General features: G+C 40.0%; 1 protein-coding gene across 1 annotated transcript; it reads right to left on the bottom strand.

Moving 5' to 3' along the window:
- Positions 1-1,815: 1,815 nt before the first annotated feature.
- On the bottom strand, positions 1,816-3,295 carry LOC141658523 (transcription factor bHLH14-like). The gene has a single exon (XM_074465457.1). The coding sequence runs from the start codon at positions 3,201-3,203 to the stop codon at positions 1,875-1,877; it is 1,329 nt and encodes a 442-aa protein (XP_074321558.1). The 5' UTR covers positions 3,204-3,295; the 3' UTR covers positions 1,816-1,874.
- Between the last annotated feature and the right edge of the window lie 14,889 nt (positions 3,296-18,184).

The raw sequence follows: 18,184 nt of genomic DNA, 5'->3' as shown, positions 1-18,184 counted from the left end.
CGGTGTGGCCCCGAGTGAAGCTTTTCTTCTGGCAACTGTGCAGCGAAGCTTTGGCAACAAGAGCAAACATAGCTAACCGAGTTCGAGGTGAGTCTGCTTTTTGTTCTTTATGTAATTCTTTTAAGGAGTCAAGTATCCATCTGTTTCGGGAGTGTGCTATAGCTAGGCGGGTTTGGGAGGGCCTTGAGTTGGGTGAGGGCGAGGGTGAAGGAATGGGTATACGGGATTGGGTGGAAGCGAGGTGGAGGGAATTTGGTCACCGCGAGCAGGTCATTTTTATGGTGGGATGTTGGGCTTTGTGGGAGCACCGTAACAAAGTGGTCTTCGATACTAGGGAGGTGGACCCGAGTTCGATTGTTAAGAGGGTCGTGGATGTGGTTGAGGAGATGGAAGGGGGTGGTTTTGTACGTATGGGCCGTGGGGATGAGGGGATCAAGAGTGGTAATGAGGCGGGGAAGAAAGGGTGGGTGGCTCCTTCGGTGGGCTTCGTAAAAATCAATGTTGATGCGGGAGCAAAAGAGGGAGAAGGGGTGAGTGTGGGGGTGGTTAGCCGAGATGATAATGGCAGGGTGCTTTGGGGCCTTTCAGTGGTACAGAACTTGGCATGGGAGCCTCATTTAGCGGAAACAAGTGCGGTCTTTGAAGGCATTAGCGAAGCTGCGAGAAGAGGGCATACAAAGATCGTCGTGGAAAGCGATTGTCTGACGGTGATTGACGCGCTACAGAGGAAAGCTAAGGGCAGGAGCATTTTTTCGTTATTGCTAGATGACATTTTAATTTTATGTAATTCGTTAGAGTCTGTTTTGTGGTCGTATACGAGTCGAGTCAACAACATGGTTGCTCATTCGTTAGCTCATTTACTTCCTAGAATTCCTGGTAGAGTAGTGTGGTCGGATGTCCTACCTCCGATTGCAAACAATGCTGTTAATTTTGATTCCAGATTAATATAGTAAGGCCCTCGGGCTTTCACCTCAAAAAAAAAAACCCTAGAATTTGGAACTGTAATTGGATTCAATTCCTAATCAATTTCAACCTAATTAAAATGTGAGGTTCTCAAATTCTTATCATATAGTACTCATTTCAATTCCATCATTATTATTTACAGTTTTTTTTTCATTATGCAAATAGCATCGTAATATTTTGATTTATGATATTTTTTTCCTATTGCCAATATATTCCATGACAATATTTATTTATTTTTTTAAAAAATCGATTTTCGATGACTTCAAACTCATATCCGTCCCGCCAATTCCAGTTCTAATTCTATGGGTTTCTCAAACGAAATTTTGGTATTAGATTTGAAATTGAATTCAAACATTTTGATTTTTAAAACTGAAATCATTCCGCGTTTTCAAACACTACCTTAGGTTCAGTGAACTTCTTTATTATCCGAAATAAAAACATTATATGTATAATAAGTGAACCCACGACTTCATCTATTTGGGAATTTTGAATGCTTACTTCCCACCGCCTTAACTATACATACTTACGAGTTCTCTGCCTTAATTATTTGTTTACATCTGATTAAAATACTACTTCGTATTCACAAATAATACAATAGGTAAATAAGTAATCGGAATAGAGAGAGTATCATCTAGTTAAATGAAAGCAAAAAAGCAGGTAGGGCTATAGCCCATATAACCTATAGTATAGTCCTTATATGTTGGTTCATTCCCTAGATAAGACGGATTCATGAATGATGCATCCATATAGGAGTGCTAAAAAATTAGTACAAGGGGAATGGACCACATACACACTAACGAAAAAATTTTAAAAAAAATAAACATATACATTATCATAAGAGCTAGTCGGTTATACATTTAATGTACAACTGAAGCAGTTTCATGCTAGAATTATTTGAAAACTGAAAAGAACTAGTTACATAATCGAACTTTTAATCCTCCTTCTTCATCGATCATCGTTAATCTTCCAAAGATTACATTTTTCAATTCATCCGAACTCCATATCTCCATTGAAACGTTAGAAATCACAACATCTTGAATCATTAACTCTCCTATAGTAGAAATAGTAGCATGTTTAACTTGCAAATTAAGCTCCTTAAACAAATCCATTAATCTTGCGGTAGGGTGATTAATATTCTCACATTGAACCCTAATCATAGCCTCACTACCCAAAATCCTAACATTAACTTCAGTTGGAATTACCGCAGTCATTTCTTTACGGTGATTTTCACTAGGCACGTTAATCATTTTCACGTCTTTTAAAAGCGTACTCGTGCAATTATCACTATTGTTACTAGCACACTCCTTAGTGAATTTAAGTTGTAACTCTAAACTTTCAATTTTACTTTTTAACTCGTTGATATATGCCACGGCGTCACTTAACAGTGACGCCTTATCCATTTTGGACACATACGGGACAACAGACCTTAGGGCATAAAATCGAATATTCATTTTATCTCTCCTTTGTCTCTCCGCTTCCACGTGATTGACCGTGATAGGGAGAGTCCCACTACGACGTCTCCCTCTTCTCCTCGCCGTTTTTTCAGGACTCAGGAGCCTGTCTGAGTCACACCTCTCAGACAGGCTCAAATGACTATGTAGATCATTATTAGTTACAAAATTAGGCCGAGTGTAGCCCTTATCAGGAACACTCAACAACCCAAAAAGTTTATTAACTTGCTGAACCAAATCCCAATTCTCATGGATCGAGTCAATAGAACCCAACTCGAGAACACCATTGGACACAGGTATAATAACAAGAGTCTCTAGCCCATGTGAACCGGCTTCTTTCACGCGGTCACAATTATACGAGCCTAGTGAACCCGCTCCACTTAACCAAACTAAAGACCCGGTAGTGTAAACCTTGGCAAGTACACCACCTTGTTTTATTGGGTGTGACCTAGTAGGTGAAGACATGTAAAACAATTCCACATCGGTCACCATGTCATCCATTGAAGAACCTTCTTCGTCAGAGATAATCGGCTGCTTAGTGGGCTTGGTAGATGGGCTTCGGAAGCCTTGGAAATGACCCTCAGCCCAAATTAAGCTAAGAGTTTCGGTATTGTTGTTGATGTTGTGAGTTGTAGTTTGCCATAAAATGGCGTAATTCCACCAAAATGGTTGAGTTTGAAGTAAGAATTGTAAATTTGATAGTAATGTTGATGGGAATTGGAATTCTTGGGGTTTTGGTGCCTTGGATGATGATGAAGTTGAGGATGAAATTGTGAAATTCTGGTCCATTTATTTTTAGGTTTTCTTGAGCTAGTGGGATACTAAAAAAGGGGAATTCTAAGTAAGGGATTAAAGGGAATTTTTTGCTAATTTTGAGGGAAGTTGAGGATGTTGCTAATTTGAGCAAAAGGTGAATGTAGGGTGGTTATATATACAACAAGGGAACCCTACGATAAGGACTCAAACTTTATTAACAAGTTATTGCTTTGACGACCTGCCTGAATTTTAATTTAGAGGTCTCAAGGATTTCATCTTGCTTATTTAACTAAAATAGCCGTTTATACTTTATATCAATAATTTTGTTGAAATGTATTTATGTGATCGAAAATAAGGCAATGAAAATAAAATAAAAGTTCGATTAATCATTTTTGTATTTTTCTTTGTTTTCCACTATTTATTTGCCCTTATTTTGTCGTTTACTATAAGTGAAATTAATTTTCTCTATAATCCTTATCTTCCACAAATATATGTGTAAGATTAGCAAGTGCAATTATTTGCACATTACCCATTCTGCCATACACAGTAAGCTAGGTAGCACGGACACTTCTACTAATCAGTCGTTCCGTGTCCGACACCTAAAAATTCGTGTCTAACTTTCAACATTTATTCGGGAACTTGTCCGACGCGTGTCCATGGTATTTGAGCCGTGTCCGACGCATGTCCGTGACATTTGGACATCATTTCAGGTGAATAATGTTCTTTAAACGAGAAATGAGCAGTGAAAGAGATTGATTAGAAGATGCTTTTGGATGATAAATGAAAATGAGTTATAATTAAGGGTAAATTTTACTTCACTTATTTAAATTTATTATCAAATAATTTTACAAAAATAAAATCGAACGTTTATAATTATAAAATATATATTTTATTAAATTTTAATAACGTATCCCGTGTCCAAATTTTATGGGATGCTGTGTCCGTATCCGTTTTGGTGCTACCTAGACAGTAAGACGGTCATTATAGAGTTGATTATGAAGTTATTAATACAATACTAGTATTGATTTTGTGGAATGCATACATAGTATATATAAAATTTTAATTTTATTGAACTATTTATAGTCTCTAAATGAACAGTTCATTAATTAATTTTTCATGACCGGAAGCATGTATTTTAACGGAACTAATTTTCACACAAATCTAATGTTATTATTTTATAATTTCTTTCTAACTATATACCCCCTCGGTCCCGGTTATTTGTTGTCCTAATCCATTTTGGGGTGTCTTAGTCAATTGTTGTCCTTTCTATTTTAAGAATGAACTTAAAGAGCAATTTGATTATTAATACTCGATTTGGTTCACTTATCATTTAGTAATTGGCCTCCTCTTTCCTTGGGCTTTGTGCCAAAATCAAAGGACAACAATTGATCGGGACGGAGGGAGTATTTTTTAGCCAGAACTTTTTATCATGAAAGGTCAATTAATTTTATGTTTGGGTTTTTCTTATCTGTACCCCTGAAATTTTCACTTTTCCCAACTATACCCCTGCGTATGGCATAATAGTAATTGTGCCCTTGAACTTTATTAGTTATTCCCATCAGTGACTAAAGTAGTCAAAACCGTCACTTTTGGCATTAAGTGCCAACATGTCATGCTTGAGTGCCAACATGGAAGCTTACATGGCATTATATTGACGGTTTTTCTTATTTATCGTCTCACTTACGTTTTATCGATTTTTACTTATTTGTAATGACCAAACTACCCATATTATTTTCACTGACTGTAGATACCTCATTTCTGCACCTCCCGCGAACCACCCGGTGATGATTGGGCCGCATGTTTGGTACGCGAAACGATTTATGACAGTTCTTAAGTTTGTCGTCAAGTGATTGCTCAAATATTAATGTCTACCTCTTAGTTGTCATCTACGTGCCGATACGGTCGTTTTGACAGTAATTAGAGTACATTTGGAGTCCGGGCCTAAAATTGTCTTCATTTTTTGATAACCGTTAAATCCCGAGTCAGAATGTTCTGGAATGTTCCGGATATTTCTATTCCATATTTTTATAAATATTTCACAATCTTTAATATTTGGTAAACAATTTCCCGTAATATTCACACAAAATATTAAGGAAAACCGAATTATCCCTTTATTCCATAATTTAAACACGGAAATCTTTCTTCCGCAGGAGGAAACCACTTGGGAACAGACGCAGCAGGTGCTGCGCCTCTTCCAAGAGACGCAGTGGCTGCTGCGCCTCTTCCCAGGTCCTTTTCTGCGTAATTTTCGTATCTAGCTTTTTCATATCTTTCCGAGATTCACTTCCAAAGAGTCTCCGAAACCCAAATTCCTTCACGTGATTAGTATAAATAGGAGCCTTCGCTCCTCATATTTCTCACGCGAGTGTCCGCCCTTCTCTTCTCCCTTTGCATTCTAGACCTTTGTTCTTACTTTTTGGCGTCTACATGCTTGAACATTCGATCACGTAAGCTCGGATCCTTCTGAGTACCAGCCTCGTTTGCATGACCGACCAATTTGACCAACTTCACATCAATCAACTTAATTAATCTAATTGTTTTCCTCTTACGAGGGCACTCTCATATTTGCATTATAGTTCGAGTCGAGCATCTCTAATCGATAACTTAGTTCATCTCGTTTCGTCAAACATGTAAGTTTGTGGGTGTAAATCTCTCTTTTATTATTGTTATTTACTTTTTGTATCACTAATGTAAGGTTCATGTCGAAAATATCATTAAAACCGATTTCTAAAACCGTGCTTTAAAATCCCTTTTTACGGATTTTCAGAAGACAAACCGTCGAGAAAGGACGCAGCAACTGCTGCGCCTCTTCGAAGGAGCGCAGTTCCTGCTGCGCCTCTTCGTGAGGCTGCCGCAGTTCCTGCTTCCTTTCTTCTTCCTTCGTCCTCTGTAATTCGTCAAATATTTGTTTCGTTTCGTTTGTTCTTTAATTCTTTGTTATCATAGCACAATAATTTCACATGTATATAATTTGTCATTCATTAGCACGTAATTTATCATTAAATTCCGACTTAAATCCCAAGTAATCTCATATTTGCGGGTTTTCGTCATTAAACTCAATTCGGATTTTAGAGATTCAATTCATCAAAATTGAGTTTCTGGAATTCGTCGTTGACACATTTACATCTGTTTATTGTCTTATTCATCGCATATTCGTCATTAACTTGTCATCAATTCATCATGTTTAGCCTATTTCATTCACCCATGTCACTAATTAAATCGTTCATCCATGTAATTAATTCGTTTGCATCCGTCTCATCCATGTTTTATTGTTTTTATGACCATTAATCACATGTAAATAACCTATTAATCATTTTCATCCGAGTAAATAATTTAATCAATCATTGAATTTACCGACGAGTATTAACAACACGCAATTAAAACTTCACAAATGCGAAATTGTCGAACAGACGCAAAGAATCTGCTGCGCCTATTCCAAGGGACGCAGCTCTGCTGTGCCTGTTCCGGGTTGAATTCTGTCTCTGAACTCCGTTGTTGCTTGACCTAGTTTAATTAGCTTACGTATTAATTAACTATTAACCGTATTATCACCTTAATTCCTGTTCGTTATTTCTTTCTTTTATTCGTTTTCTCAAATTATCCGTTTTAAAGGTATTTTCGACATAAATCGTTAAACCCAATGTAATTATTGTAATTTTCTTTATTGTATTTATCATTATTTCTTGTATCACTTGTATGTTTTCACATGTAATTGAGCATTAAATCCTACTTCGACATTAATTGTATGTTAAATTGCTTGTTCACCGACTTAGTCCAATTCTCCACATGCTAGGATTAAAACTTGGATGTTGGATTGCATGCATATAATCGACGATATATCGAGTATAGATGATGTCCCTAATCATTAGTAGAGGCCGCTATCGAGGCGGGCGGGATTAGGTGTTCGATCAAAAGAGCTTCCTAATACGTACTCTCACCCCTTACTCCAGATCTCTGTGAACATCCGTGTTCATTGGCATCCACGAGAGTCATTCTGGACATAGAATGCTAAGGGTAACGATTGCTTGGTGTTCATGTCTCTACTTTGTGTCTTGACATGGCACGAGGTATTCGAACGGTTCCAATTTCCCATAAAAATTGGTGGCGACTCCATACAAAATGCAAACGCTTGTTTCGTTCTCACCAAAGCGCCCCGTGGGGCGGCCCCACCATCACGGTTTGGCGACTCACTGGGGATAATACACTTACGTGTAGCCAAGGGTGAAACTTGAACAAGGTTAGGGAATAATTTGTACAAGACAATTGTCGGTTTTCATAACTCGGTCTTCCTAGACCGTTTTATTCGACCTTCCTAGGCCCAACCAAACCCATTTGACCAATCGTCCCGTCTAAACGGTCCTAATTCTTATTTGGGCCTAAGGATGGATAGCGATTGACGTCATCCATACCATGATGCTTACTCTTGTTTGTATCAAGGGCCTTCACTACTTGAGGAAATGGACTAGGAATCGGCCTTACTCTTGTTTGGTACGAGCCTCTCCACAGACTTCGGGTTTGATGGTTCGGTATGGCAACCCACCATTTAAACCAAAACCTTTTTAAATGCACTCAGCATCCCGTTATAATGCTTGTATGAATGTTTGTACCGTACGTGATCACCATTTCGAAACAAAACCATGACGATTTTGCAAAAAAAAAAACCCTTTTTTAAATAAATATTTCGAAATAGGCCATTGATTAGCGCAAAACCAGTCAAAACTCTGTCCGTTTGTCGAGTCAAAATTCGGGCCACAAGCCCATTTCAAAACCTCACTTCGAGTCCACTCCTACAACTACACTATGGTTGACTAGGATACACATTTCCAAAAACTTTGTCCTTTCTTCAAAGCTCACTCAACACAAGTGGCACACACCCTGTAGACACCTCGTTTCTGCACCTCCCGCCAAACCACCCGGTGATGATTGGGCCGCATGTTTGGTACGCGGAACGATTTGTGACAGTTCGTAAGATTATCGTCAAGTGATTGCTCAAACTTTAATGTCTACCTCTTGGTTGTCATCTAGGTGTCATTACGGTCGTTTTGGCAGTAATTAGAGTACATTCGGAGTCCGTCTCCATTTTCTGATAACTGTTAAATCCCGAGTCAGAATGTTCTGGAATGTTCCGGATATTTCTATTCCATATTTCACAAATTTTATCTTTTGGCAAATAATATCCCGTAATATTCATAAGATATTCAAATTATTTCCGTCCTACCATAACTCAAACGCGAAATCTTTCTTGAGGGAGGAAACCTCCCGGGAACAGACGCAAAGAAAGGCTGCGCCTCTTCCAAGAGACGCAGTGGGCTGCGCTTCGCGCCTCTTCCCAGGCCCTTTTCTGCATGTTTTACGTATCCTTTTCATATCTTTCCGAGATTCACTTCCAAAGAGTCTCCGAAACCATAATTCCGTCGTGTGATTAGTATAAATAGGAGCCTTCGTTCCTCATATTTCTCACGCGAGTGTCCGCCCTTCTCTTCTCCCTTTGCATTCTAGACTTTGTTCTTACTTATTGGCGCCTACGTGCTTGAACTTTCGACCACGTAAGCTCGGATCTTTCCGGGTACCAGCCTCTCCGTTGCATGACCGACCAATTTGACCAACTACACTCAATCAATTTAATTAATCAATCGTTTTCCTCTTACGAGGGCACTTTCTTTGCATTCGCGTCGAGAATCACTAATCGATATCTTAGTCCTTCTCGTTTCGTCAAACATGTAAGTCTGAGGGTGTAAATCTCTCTTTTATTTATTGTATTTATTTATTGTATAATCAATTGTAAGGTTTACGTCGAAAATACCATTAAAACCGATTTCTAAAACCCTTTGTTAAAACCTGTTTTTGCGGATTTCCAGTAGATAACCATCGAGAAAGGACGCAGCAACTGCTGCACCTCTTCGAAGGAGCGCAGTTCCTGCTGCGCCTCTTTGTGAGGCTGCCGCAGTTCCTGCTTCCTTTCTTCTTCGTTTGTCCTCTGTAATTCGTATTCAAATCTTTCTTTTGCTTGTTCGTCTGTTAATTCTTCATCGTAACATATAAATCACATGTGTATATTATTCACCATCATTAGCATGTTTTAATTCCTCATAAATCCGACTTAAATCCTAAATAATCCAATATTTACGGGTTTTCGTCATTAAATTCACACCCGGATTTTAGAGATTCAATTTAATCATATTGAGTTTCTGGAATTCATCTTTGATATAGTTTAATCTGTTTATTCGCATGTTCATCACATATTCGTTGTATATCCATCGTATTTAGTCTAATTGACCTATTTCAATAGAGGACTCATTAATGTTCTTCGCTTTCATCATAATTTCATGTAAATAATCCGTTTCCGATTCATCCTCCCCATGTTTATCGCTTTTATGACCATCATTCACATGTAATTAACCTATTAATCACTTCCATCCGAGTAAATATTATCAATCAATCATTAAATTCACCAATCGACATTAACGATTTGCGCTTCGGCTTCACGACGAAATTCACCCTTGGAATGACGCAAAATCTGCTGCGCCTCTTCCAGAGGGCGCAGTCTTGCTGCGCCTGTTCCAGGATGATTTCTGTCCCTGAACTCCATTTCTGCCTTGACGTAGTTTAATTAGCTTATGTATTAATCTACTACTAATCGTATTATCACTTCTGTTCTGTTCGTAATTCCTTCTTTTATTCCTTTTTCTCAAATCATCCGTTTTAAAGGTATTTTCGACATAAATCGCCTAATCCTTTGTAATTATTGTAATTTTTCATTATTGTAATTCATCATTGTTGTATTTCTTTCATCATTTGTATGCTTTCACATGTAATGAACATTAACTCCTACTTCGACCCAATTGCATGTTAATTACGTGTCAACCGACTTAGTCTAATTCTCACATGCTAGGATTAAAACTTGGATGTTGCATTGCATGCATATAGCCGACGATATATAAAGTACGAATAACTTCCCTAATCATTAGTAGAGGCCGCTATCGAGGCGGGCGGGATTAGGTGTTCGATCAAAAGAGCTTCCTAATACGTACCCTCACCCCTTACTCCAGATCTCCGTGAGCACCCGTGTTCATTGGCATCCACGAGAGTCATTCTAGACATAGAATGCTAAGGGTAATGATTGCTTAGTGTTCATGTCACTACTTTGTGTCTTGACATGACACGAGGTACTCGAACGGTTCCAATTTCCCATAAAAATTGGTGGCGACTCCATACAAAATGCAAACGCTTGTTTCGTTCTCACCAAGCGCCCCCGTGGGCGGCCCGCTGTCCACAATTTGGCGACTCCGCTGGGGATAATACACTTACGTGTAGCCAAGGGTGAAACTTGAACAAGGTTAGGGAATAGTTTGTACAAGACAATTGTCGGTTTTCATAACTCGGTCTTCTTAGAACGTTTAATTCGGCCTTCCTAGGCCCAACCCAACCCATTGACCAATCGTCCCGTCTAAACGGTCCTAATTCTTATTTGGGCCTAAGGATGGATAGCGATTGACGTCATCCATACCATGGTACTTACTCTTGTTTGTATCAAGGGCTTTCACTACTTGAGGAAATGGACTAGGAATCGGCCTTACTCTTGTTTGGCACGAGCCTCTCTACAGACTTCGGGTTTGATTGTTCGGTATGGCAACCCACCCTTTAAACCAAAACCCTTCTAAATGCACTCAGCATACCGTTATAATGCTTGTATAAATGTTTGTACCTTACGTGATCACCATTTCTAAACAAAACCATGACGATTTTTGCAAAAATCAAAACCCTTTTTTAAATCAAAATTTCGAAAAAGGCCATTGGATTAGTGCAAAACCCAGTTGAAACTCTGTCCATATGTCGACTCAAACTTCGGGCCTAAAACCCATTTCAAAACCAAATACAAAAACAAAACAAAAAAAACGTAAAAACAAAAAAAAAAAAACCAAAAAAAATCCGAAAAAAAAAAAACGTTTTAATCAAAATATTTTCAAACCGTGTAAATGTAAATATGTAAATTCAATTGGGCTAAGTTAGAGTCAAAGTTCAAACCGACTATGTCCTAGTCGGAACTCTGTCAAGTTATAAACCCGTCTTCCTTTACATTTTGGGTCTTTTCAAAATTCAAGTCAAGTCCTATGGCGCCACGCCATCATTTTAGACTCCCCTACCCCAATTCAGTTAGGATCTAAACACTCGAGTCACACGTTTCGAGACTCAACACACGAGTCTCAATGGGCCTCATATTGGAGTCCAAACTACAACAAGTCTTCTTAAACACCTATAAGCAAACCTCGAGTCCAGAATCAACACGTGTCATCAAGGTCAATCATATTAGGGTCACTCCGTCCAAGTCAACACTCGAGTCTAAAGGTCAAGGTCAAGCACCGTGAGTCCAAACACGAGAAGTCGCTCACGACATTTCCTGGAGTCACAAATCAAGAGTCTAGTCATCGCGTCACGTCATGTATCCTTTGTTTGTTGCTCTTAGTATGCATGATCCCATGTCAAATCAAGTTGTAATGCGCATCATTTTCTTCTCGGTAGGAATTCCGCAATTTCCAATGAAAGTGTCCAAGAATGATTATCTGTCGTCATCGAGGGACTAAGTACTGCAGTCATTAAGCTTCAGGCCATCATCGAAGACTTGAGCACTCGTGTCATCAATATGGAAAACAAAATAGGCATGATGAAACCTTTACCATCTTCTCATACCCTAAGGCCAGGGCATAGTTTCAACACGACTCACCCATCTAAGAAGGCCAATGAAGGCGGGGGAGTTAACCTCTTACAAACTCCACCCAGAAGGCCGGGACGAGCTCATAAGGAATTCCATGACCTTGGAACCACATATGAAGTAGCTCTACAAAGACTGATTTCCCAAGGAAAACTTCATCCAATTGGTCCAACCCCAGACCCTGAAAAGATACTGCCTAGATGGAAGGGCAATTCATATTGTCAGTACCATCAAGGTAGGGGACACGATACGGAGGAATGCTTTTGTCTAAAGCATATTATTCAGGATATGATCGAGGATGGCAAGCTTCCTGTGCCACCTTCCGCCAAGAAATCCAAGAAGACCGATCCTCTTGGGTCCAACATCATTAAACATGACCGTGAAGAATCATCTCTAGACTGTTCTCATCTCCTCGATCATCATGATGATAAAGAAATCAATGTCCTCGAAGACGAAGATATCCAAAATGGAATGCTCATGCTTTCCATGGCCTTCGACAACAAATTCTCCAAAATAGAGGGAGCTATTGATAGCCTAAACTCTCGGCTTTCCAAAATTGAAAACCAGTTCGCCGAAATGGGTAAGAAGCTTGATGCCCAACCTCTTAAGATGAAAAGTGTCCAGACAAACCCTCAACTTGACAGTCCTAAGGAGAAAGCAACAAATGGACAACCTATTCTTAGTTCTTCTCATCCGGGAATCAAAATCAATAAAAGCATCCTCATGGACCCTTCATCAAAGAAACCTAACAACCCTCCAAGGTCATTTACAAAGGCTTCCGAAAATAAGGGCACACCTCCTAGGAAATTTACCAACATCGGTATTACATACACCGATGCCTTTCAGAGACTCATGGAACAACGAATGTTGAAGCCTATAGGACCTACACCCCAACCAGAAAGGAAATCCAAATTATGGGATGGGAATTCGTACTGCAAATACCATAGAGGCAAAGGGCATGATACAGAGAAATGTTACAAATTAAAAAACGTCATTCAGGATATGATCGAAAATGGGAAGTTGTCCTTCTCAAACTTTAACCCACAAGGTAGCTTAGGAAATCCTCATGGATACGCCACTTATCAAGAAACTTTTCTTGACTATTATCCTTTCAGTGTTCCCAATGATGAGGACGAGATGCTCAAATGGGTGAATGCTCAAAGCCGGATGTCGAAGCCAGCTGCTGGAAGAGAAAATGTTCAAGCATGGGCCGATGATTACGAGTCTGGGTCTAAGATCGCGTCAAAGTCCGGGTCCGAGTCCGAGTCTTAGGCTTTCCATCTCATATTTGTTCTAGTGTCTTTCTTCGTGTCCATTTTCATTTCTAGTGACAACCTGGGGGCTGTCCCACGAGTCACATGTCTTCTCGAGTCTATGTTAAGTACATTTATTATACATTTAAATAAAAGCACAATCTTCAATCCACATATTCTATCATATCTCTTCCTCTTCCCTTTTCCTGTGGCAACAAGAATTGATTTGAGACATTTTAAAATGAACAACAACAATCACGTTCCAAGTCGATGTGAGTACACTTAGATGATGTTCCATTCCAAGTTGTAGAGGACCTGAAACTCCGTGTTCATTTTTCTTACCTATTCCATGTCTGGCAATAGAAACCACAATATAACCCCAGTTTAGACGAGCATGTCTCAAGAGATTCTAAGACGAATCCAGACCATCTCCCTTGTTAACGACCCATGACGGAAGGCAAGCCCATTCCCCACAATAAACAACCCCTGTTTACAAAGACCAACCCGTTTCACACTAAAGGTGCTAGTCTGACCCAAGTCCATGCAAGACGATACGAGCCACGATCAAAGACAAAGGCTCAATCAAGAGAACCCAAGATCGATATCCAAGGCCGCAATTATGCCTATAGCCTAAGACAAAAGAGTCAAAAGAACAAGGCTCAATCAAGCGAGTCAAGTCAGTATCCAAAGTCAAAATTATCCTCAAAAACCCGAATCAAGAATTTGAGCAAAAAGCCGAGATATATTCCAGACCAAGAATCTGAGTCTGAATCAAGAACAATATTGAGTGGAATACTGCTGAAGTCTAGGTAGAATCAAGACATCAATCAAGATGGTCATCTAGCACCCTCACTTAGCCTTTCACACATCACACACCCTAAGTCCTTCTCGAGACCGTTACGGGGAGATAGTTAGGAATTTTGAGAATCCTCTCAAGCTCGTCAAGTATACCTATCCATTAGGGCCAAGACATGGAAACTTGAACCCACGTCATTTTAACCTACCTATATGTGCTCAGGCTACATCAAGCCAAGAGACTCCATTTCCAAGCCACATTACAAGCCTTAATCCCATTAAGCCTTAACTCCACAAAATCAAGCTCCAGAGATTTGTTCATTAAAGCCTCTTATTACCGAGCTCCACATTCCAAATATCCAATCTAGTTTCACCTTGACCCAAACACGGAGTCTTCCAATACTTTGCTACCCAGAACGGGACATATCCATATTCATCCTTAGGGTCCACTTTTGAGTGTGCTCACATGACAAGGAAATTTTTACAAAATTAGTTATACCTCTTTGGTCTATGATCAGAGGGAGTTATCTCAAATCGATTCTTCGAGTCACCAAAGGAAAATACTCTCCTGACCCCTGCACTTTAAGGCCCTAACAACATAGCTTAGGCACACACCTGAACTACGAGCATGGTTTGATTTCACCTTTTCAGGTGGATACGTAGGCAGTCCTTTCTTACACAAGAAGGATACAACCACAACACCCAAATAAAATTAACCAAACCTCAGAACTACGATCTGGTTTGATTTCACTTCACGTGAATACGTAGGCAGTCCTCAAGGACACAACCATCCCCACTTCCAACTTTCAATCTCAATTACCAACCACCTCAACTATCAACTTTCAACCTCTATCACAACCTTCCAACCTCAGTTAACATCCCATCCACAAACAACACCTCTATACTGGGGGCTCCTTATTGTTGGCCAGTCTCTTTTTACCAAAGTCCAGAGTCAGCTTCTCATTCTGGGGGCTTCTCTTCCGAGATGCCGCCCTTCTTTTATTCCCCTAAGTCTAGTTAGTACTTGGTCCGGACAATGATAAGGGTCTTAGATCGATTCTCCGATTTATCGTGCCTCAAGAGGGGTCTCTTTTACAGCAAACGGTGGTGAAAGAAGTCCTAGTAGACAGCTGATCCATGGCTCATGCCTTGCCTTTATATGCCTTCATCATTCTTGCAATTTTTATACCTTTGGAACTGATACGCATTGTCACCCATACTTGGCTAGGGGTTGCGCATACTTAAGCAAAGTCTGTCAAAGTCATCTCTGTGTCGCGTCAAATCTAAGTTAGTGTCGCGTCAGTCAAACCTAAGTCTACATTTCGCGTTGTGTCCTAGTAGATCTGTGTCATGTCAATAACTATGTCTAAAGCCCTTTGAATATGCGTAACGCATTACAAACGACAAATTTCTTTGAACAAGTTTTAAACGACTTTTAAAAAGAAACAACTTTTGCAAAACCTATGTGTTTCCTTATTCGAGGTCCATGTGATAATTGCTTACGTGCATATATTAGATTGCATTCTTGTGTGGCTACTAACCACGCAGGTAAGTATCAGAAGCAGTACTTTACCAAGACCTTGCTTGTCACAACGAGCGAGTATTTCCCGACAGGTGTTTCGACGCACCTCTATTATGTTCCCCCAATGAGAGTAAACGGATAGACTTTCCCTCTCGAGACATGGAGATCAGTTCCCGATTATGTTCCCCCAACGAGAGTAAACGGATAGACTTTTCCTCTCGAGACAAGGAGATCTACATTAACCCCAAGACTTATCGAAGTTTGTTTGAAGATGACCCAAGCAGATTTCCCCAGCAGTTCCTGCCTACGTCCTGCTACCCTCAACATTATTGTTTCCTCACGGAGTTCGGCAAAGGTGTCGTTCTCCAGAAGTTCCCAAACCAGAACCTCCTTCCTTAGGTTCGTAAACCCAAAGTTAGGATTCTTACCCCTAGATTCTTAGATCCCAAAATGGCTTCCCATAGGTTCATAAGCCTTTAAGCTCCCACACCAACATCCTTAGGTTCATAAACCCATAAATCCTTTTGGGATTCTCGTACCCCTCAGAAAGCTTAAGTGCATGCGTTCAAAACAAGAATTAGTAACCCAGTAAGTTCCTAAACTTAACCCTAGGATCCCAAATCCTCTTAGGTTCACAAGCCTTTAAGTTCTCATACAAGCCTTTCATATACCCAGGTTCATACACCCAACTCTTTAGGTAACCCTTTTCAGGATAAACCCTTCAGATCTTTCAGAAACTTACCTTAATCTTTCAGACAACCCTTCCTTATTCTTTCAGGATAATCCTTCCTTATCCTTTCAGGATAATCCTTCCTTATCCCTTCAGATAACCTTCCTATATTCAGATAACCTTCAGATACCCTTCAGATAACTCCTTAGATATCCCTTTTAGGATAATCCTTCCTTCAGCCTTATCCCTTCAAGATAATCCTTCATATGTTAATCCTTTCAGTAACCTTCAGATAACCCCTTTTCAGTTAAGTCCCCTTTCAGTCCTTCAGAGAATTATCCTTTCAGCCTTCCCTTTAGAGAGAATTATCCTTTCAGCCTTCCCTTTAGAGAGAATTATCCTTCAGTCCTTCCCTTTAGAGAGAGATATCCTTCAGAGTTAGCCTTCAGAAGTATTAAGAAGTTTCTTCATAATCCCTGTGACCTCTAATGCCTTCAGACACCAAGTTATCTTCAGACCAAAGAGTTTTGCCGAAGCGTCTTCGATCCGTTTCACCCGGGGTATCTCGGGTATGGTCTCTTCTTATGGTTGGCGAGCTTCCTTACGTAGTCTAATGGACTTTAAACGACCCTCCCCGATAGTCGACGGACTCTAAAATGTTCCCGACGACAGTCCTTGGCTCGACCCCTTGAGCGCCTAGCGTCGCCATAGTCGTCGAGTTGTAATCTTTGATTGACCTGATGGCTATACTTTGACTTTCGCCTTGTCCAAGCCTCAGTCAAAGTGGGGGCTCTGTAGACACCTCGTTTCTGCACTTCCCGCCAAACCACCCGGTGATGATTGGGCCGCATGTTTGGTACGCGGAACGATTTGTGACAGTTCGTAAGATTATCGTCAAGTGATTGCTCAAACATTAATGTCTACCTCTTGGTTGTCATCTAGGTGTCATTACGGTCGTTTTGGCAGTAATTAGAGTACATTCGGAGTCCGGGTCAAAAACCGTCTCCATTTTCTGATAACTGTTAAATCCCGAGTCAGAATGTTCTGGAATGTTCCGGATATTTCTATTCCATATTTCACAAATTTTATCTTTTGGCAAATAATATCTCGTAATATTCATAAGATATTCAAATTATTTCCGTCCTACCATAACTCAAACGCGAAATCTTTCTTCAAACAGAGGAAACCTCCTGGGAACAGACACGAAGGCGCTGCGCCTCTTCCAAGAGACGCAGTGGCTGCTGCGCCTCTTCCCAGGCCCTTTTCTGCATGTTTTACGTATCCTTTTCATATCTTTCCGAGATTCACTTCCAAAGAGTCTCCGAAACCATAATTCCGTCGTGTGATTAGTATAAATAGGAGCCTTCGTTCCTCATATTTCTCACGCGAGTGTCCGCCCTTCTCTTCTCCCTTTGCATTCTAGACTTTGTTCTTACTTATTGGCGCCTACGTGCTTGAACTTTCGACCACGTAAGCTCGGATCTTTCCGGTACCCAGCTCTCCGTTGCATGACCGACCAATTTGACCAACTACACTCAATCAATTTAATTAATCAATCGTTTTCCTCTTACGACGACACTTTCTTTGCATTCGCGTCGAGCATCACTAATCGATATCTTAGTCCTTCTCGTTTCGTCAAACATGTAAGTCTGAGGGTGTAAATCTCTCTTTTATTTATTGTATTTATTTATTGTATAATCAATTGTAAGGTTTACGTCGAAAATACCATTAAAACCGATTTCTAAAACCCTTTGTTAAAACCTGTTTTTGCGGATTTCCAGTAGATAACCATCGAGAAAGGACGCAAAGAATCGCCGCACCTCTTCGAAGGAGCGCATTTCCTGCTGCGCCTCTTCGTGAGGCTGCCGCAGTTCCTGCTTCCTTTCTTCTTCGTTTGTCCTCTGTAATTCGTATTCAAATCTTTCTTTTGCTTGTTCGTCTGTTAATTCTTCATCGTAACATATAAATCACATGTGTATATTATTCACCATCATTAGCATGTTTTAATTCCTCATAAATCCGACTTAAATCCTAAATAATCCAATATTTACGGGTTTTCGTCAT

Source organism: Silene latifolia, chromosome 6, assembly GCF_048544455.1.
Source record: "Silene latifolia isolate original U9 population chromosome 6, ASM4854445v1, whole genome shotgun sequence".
NCBI lineage: Eukaryota > Viridiplantae > Streptophyta > Magnoliopsida > Caryophyllales > Caryophyllaceae > Silene > Silene latifolia.
This window is presented reverse-complemented; position numbering and strand designations above follow the sequence as displayed.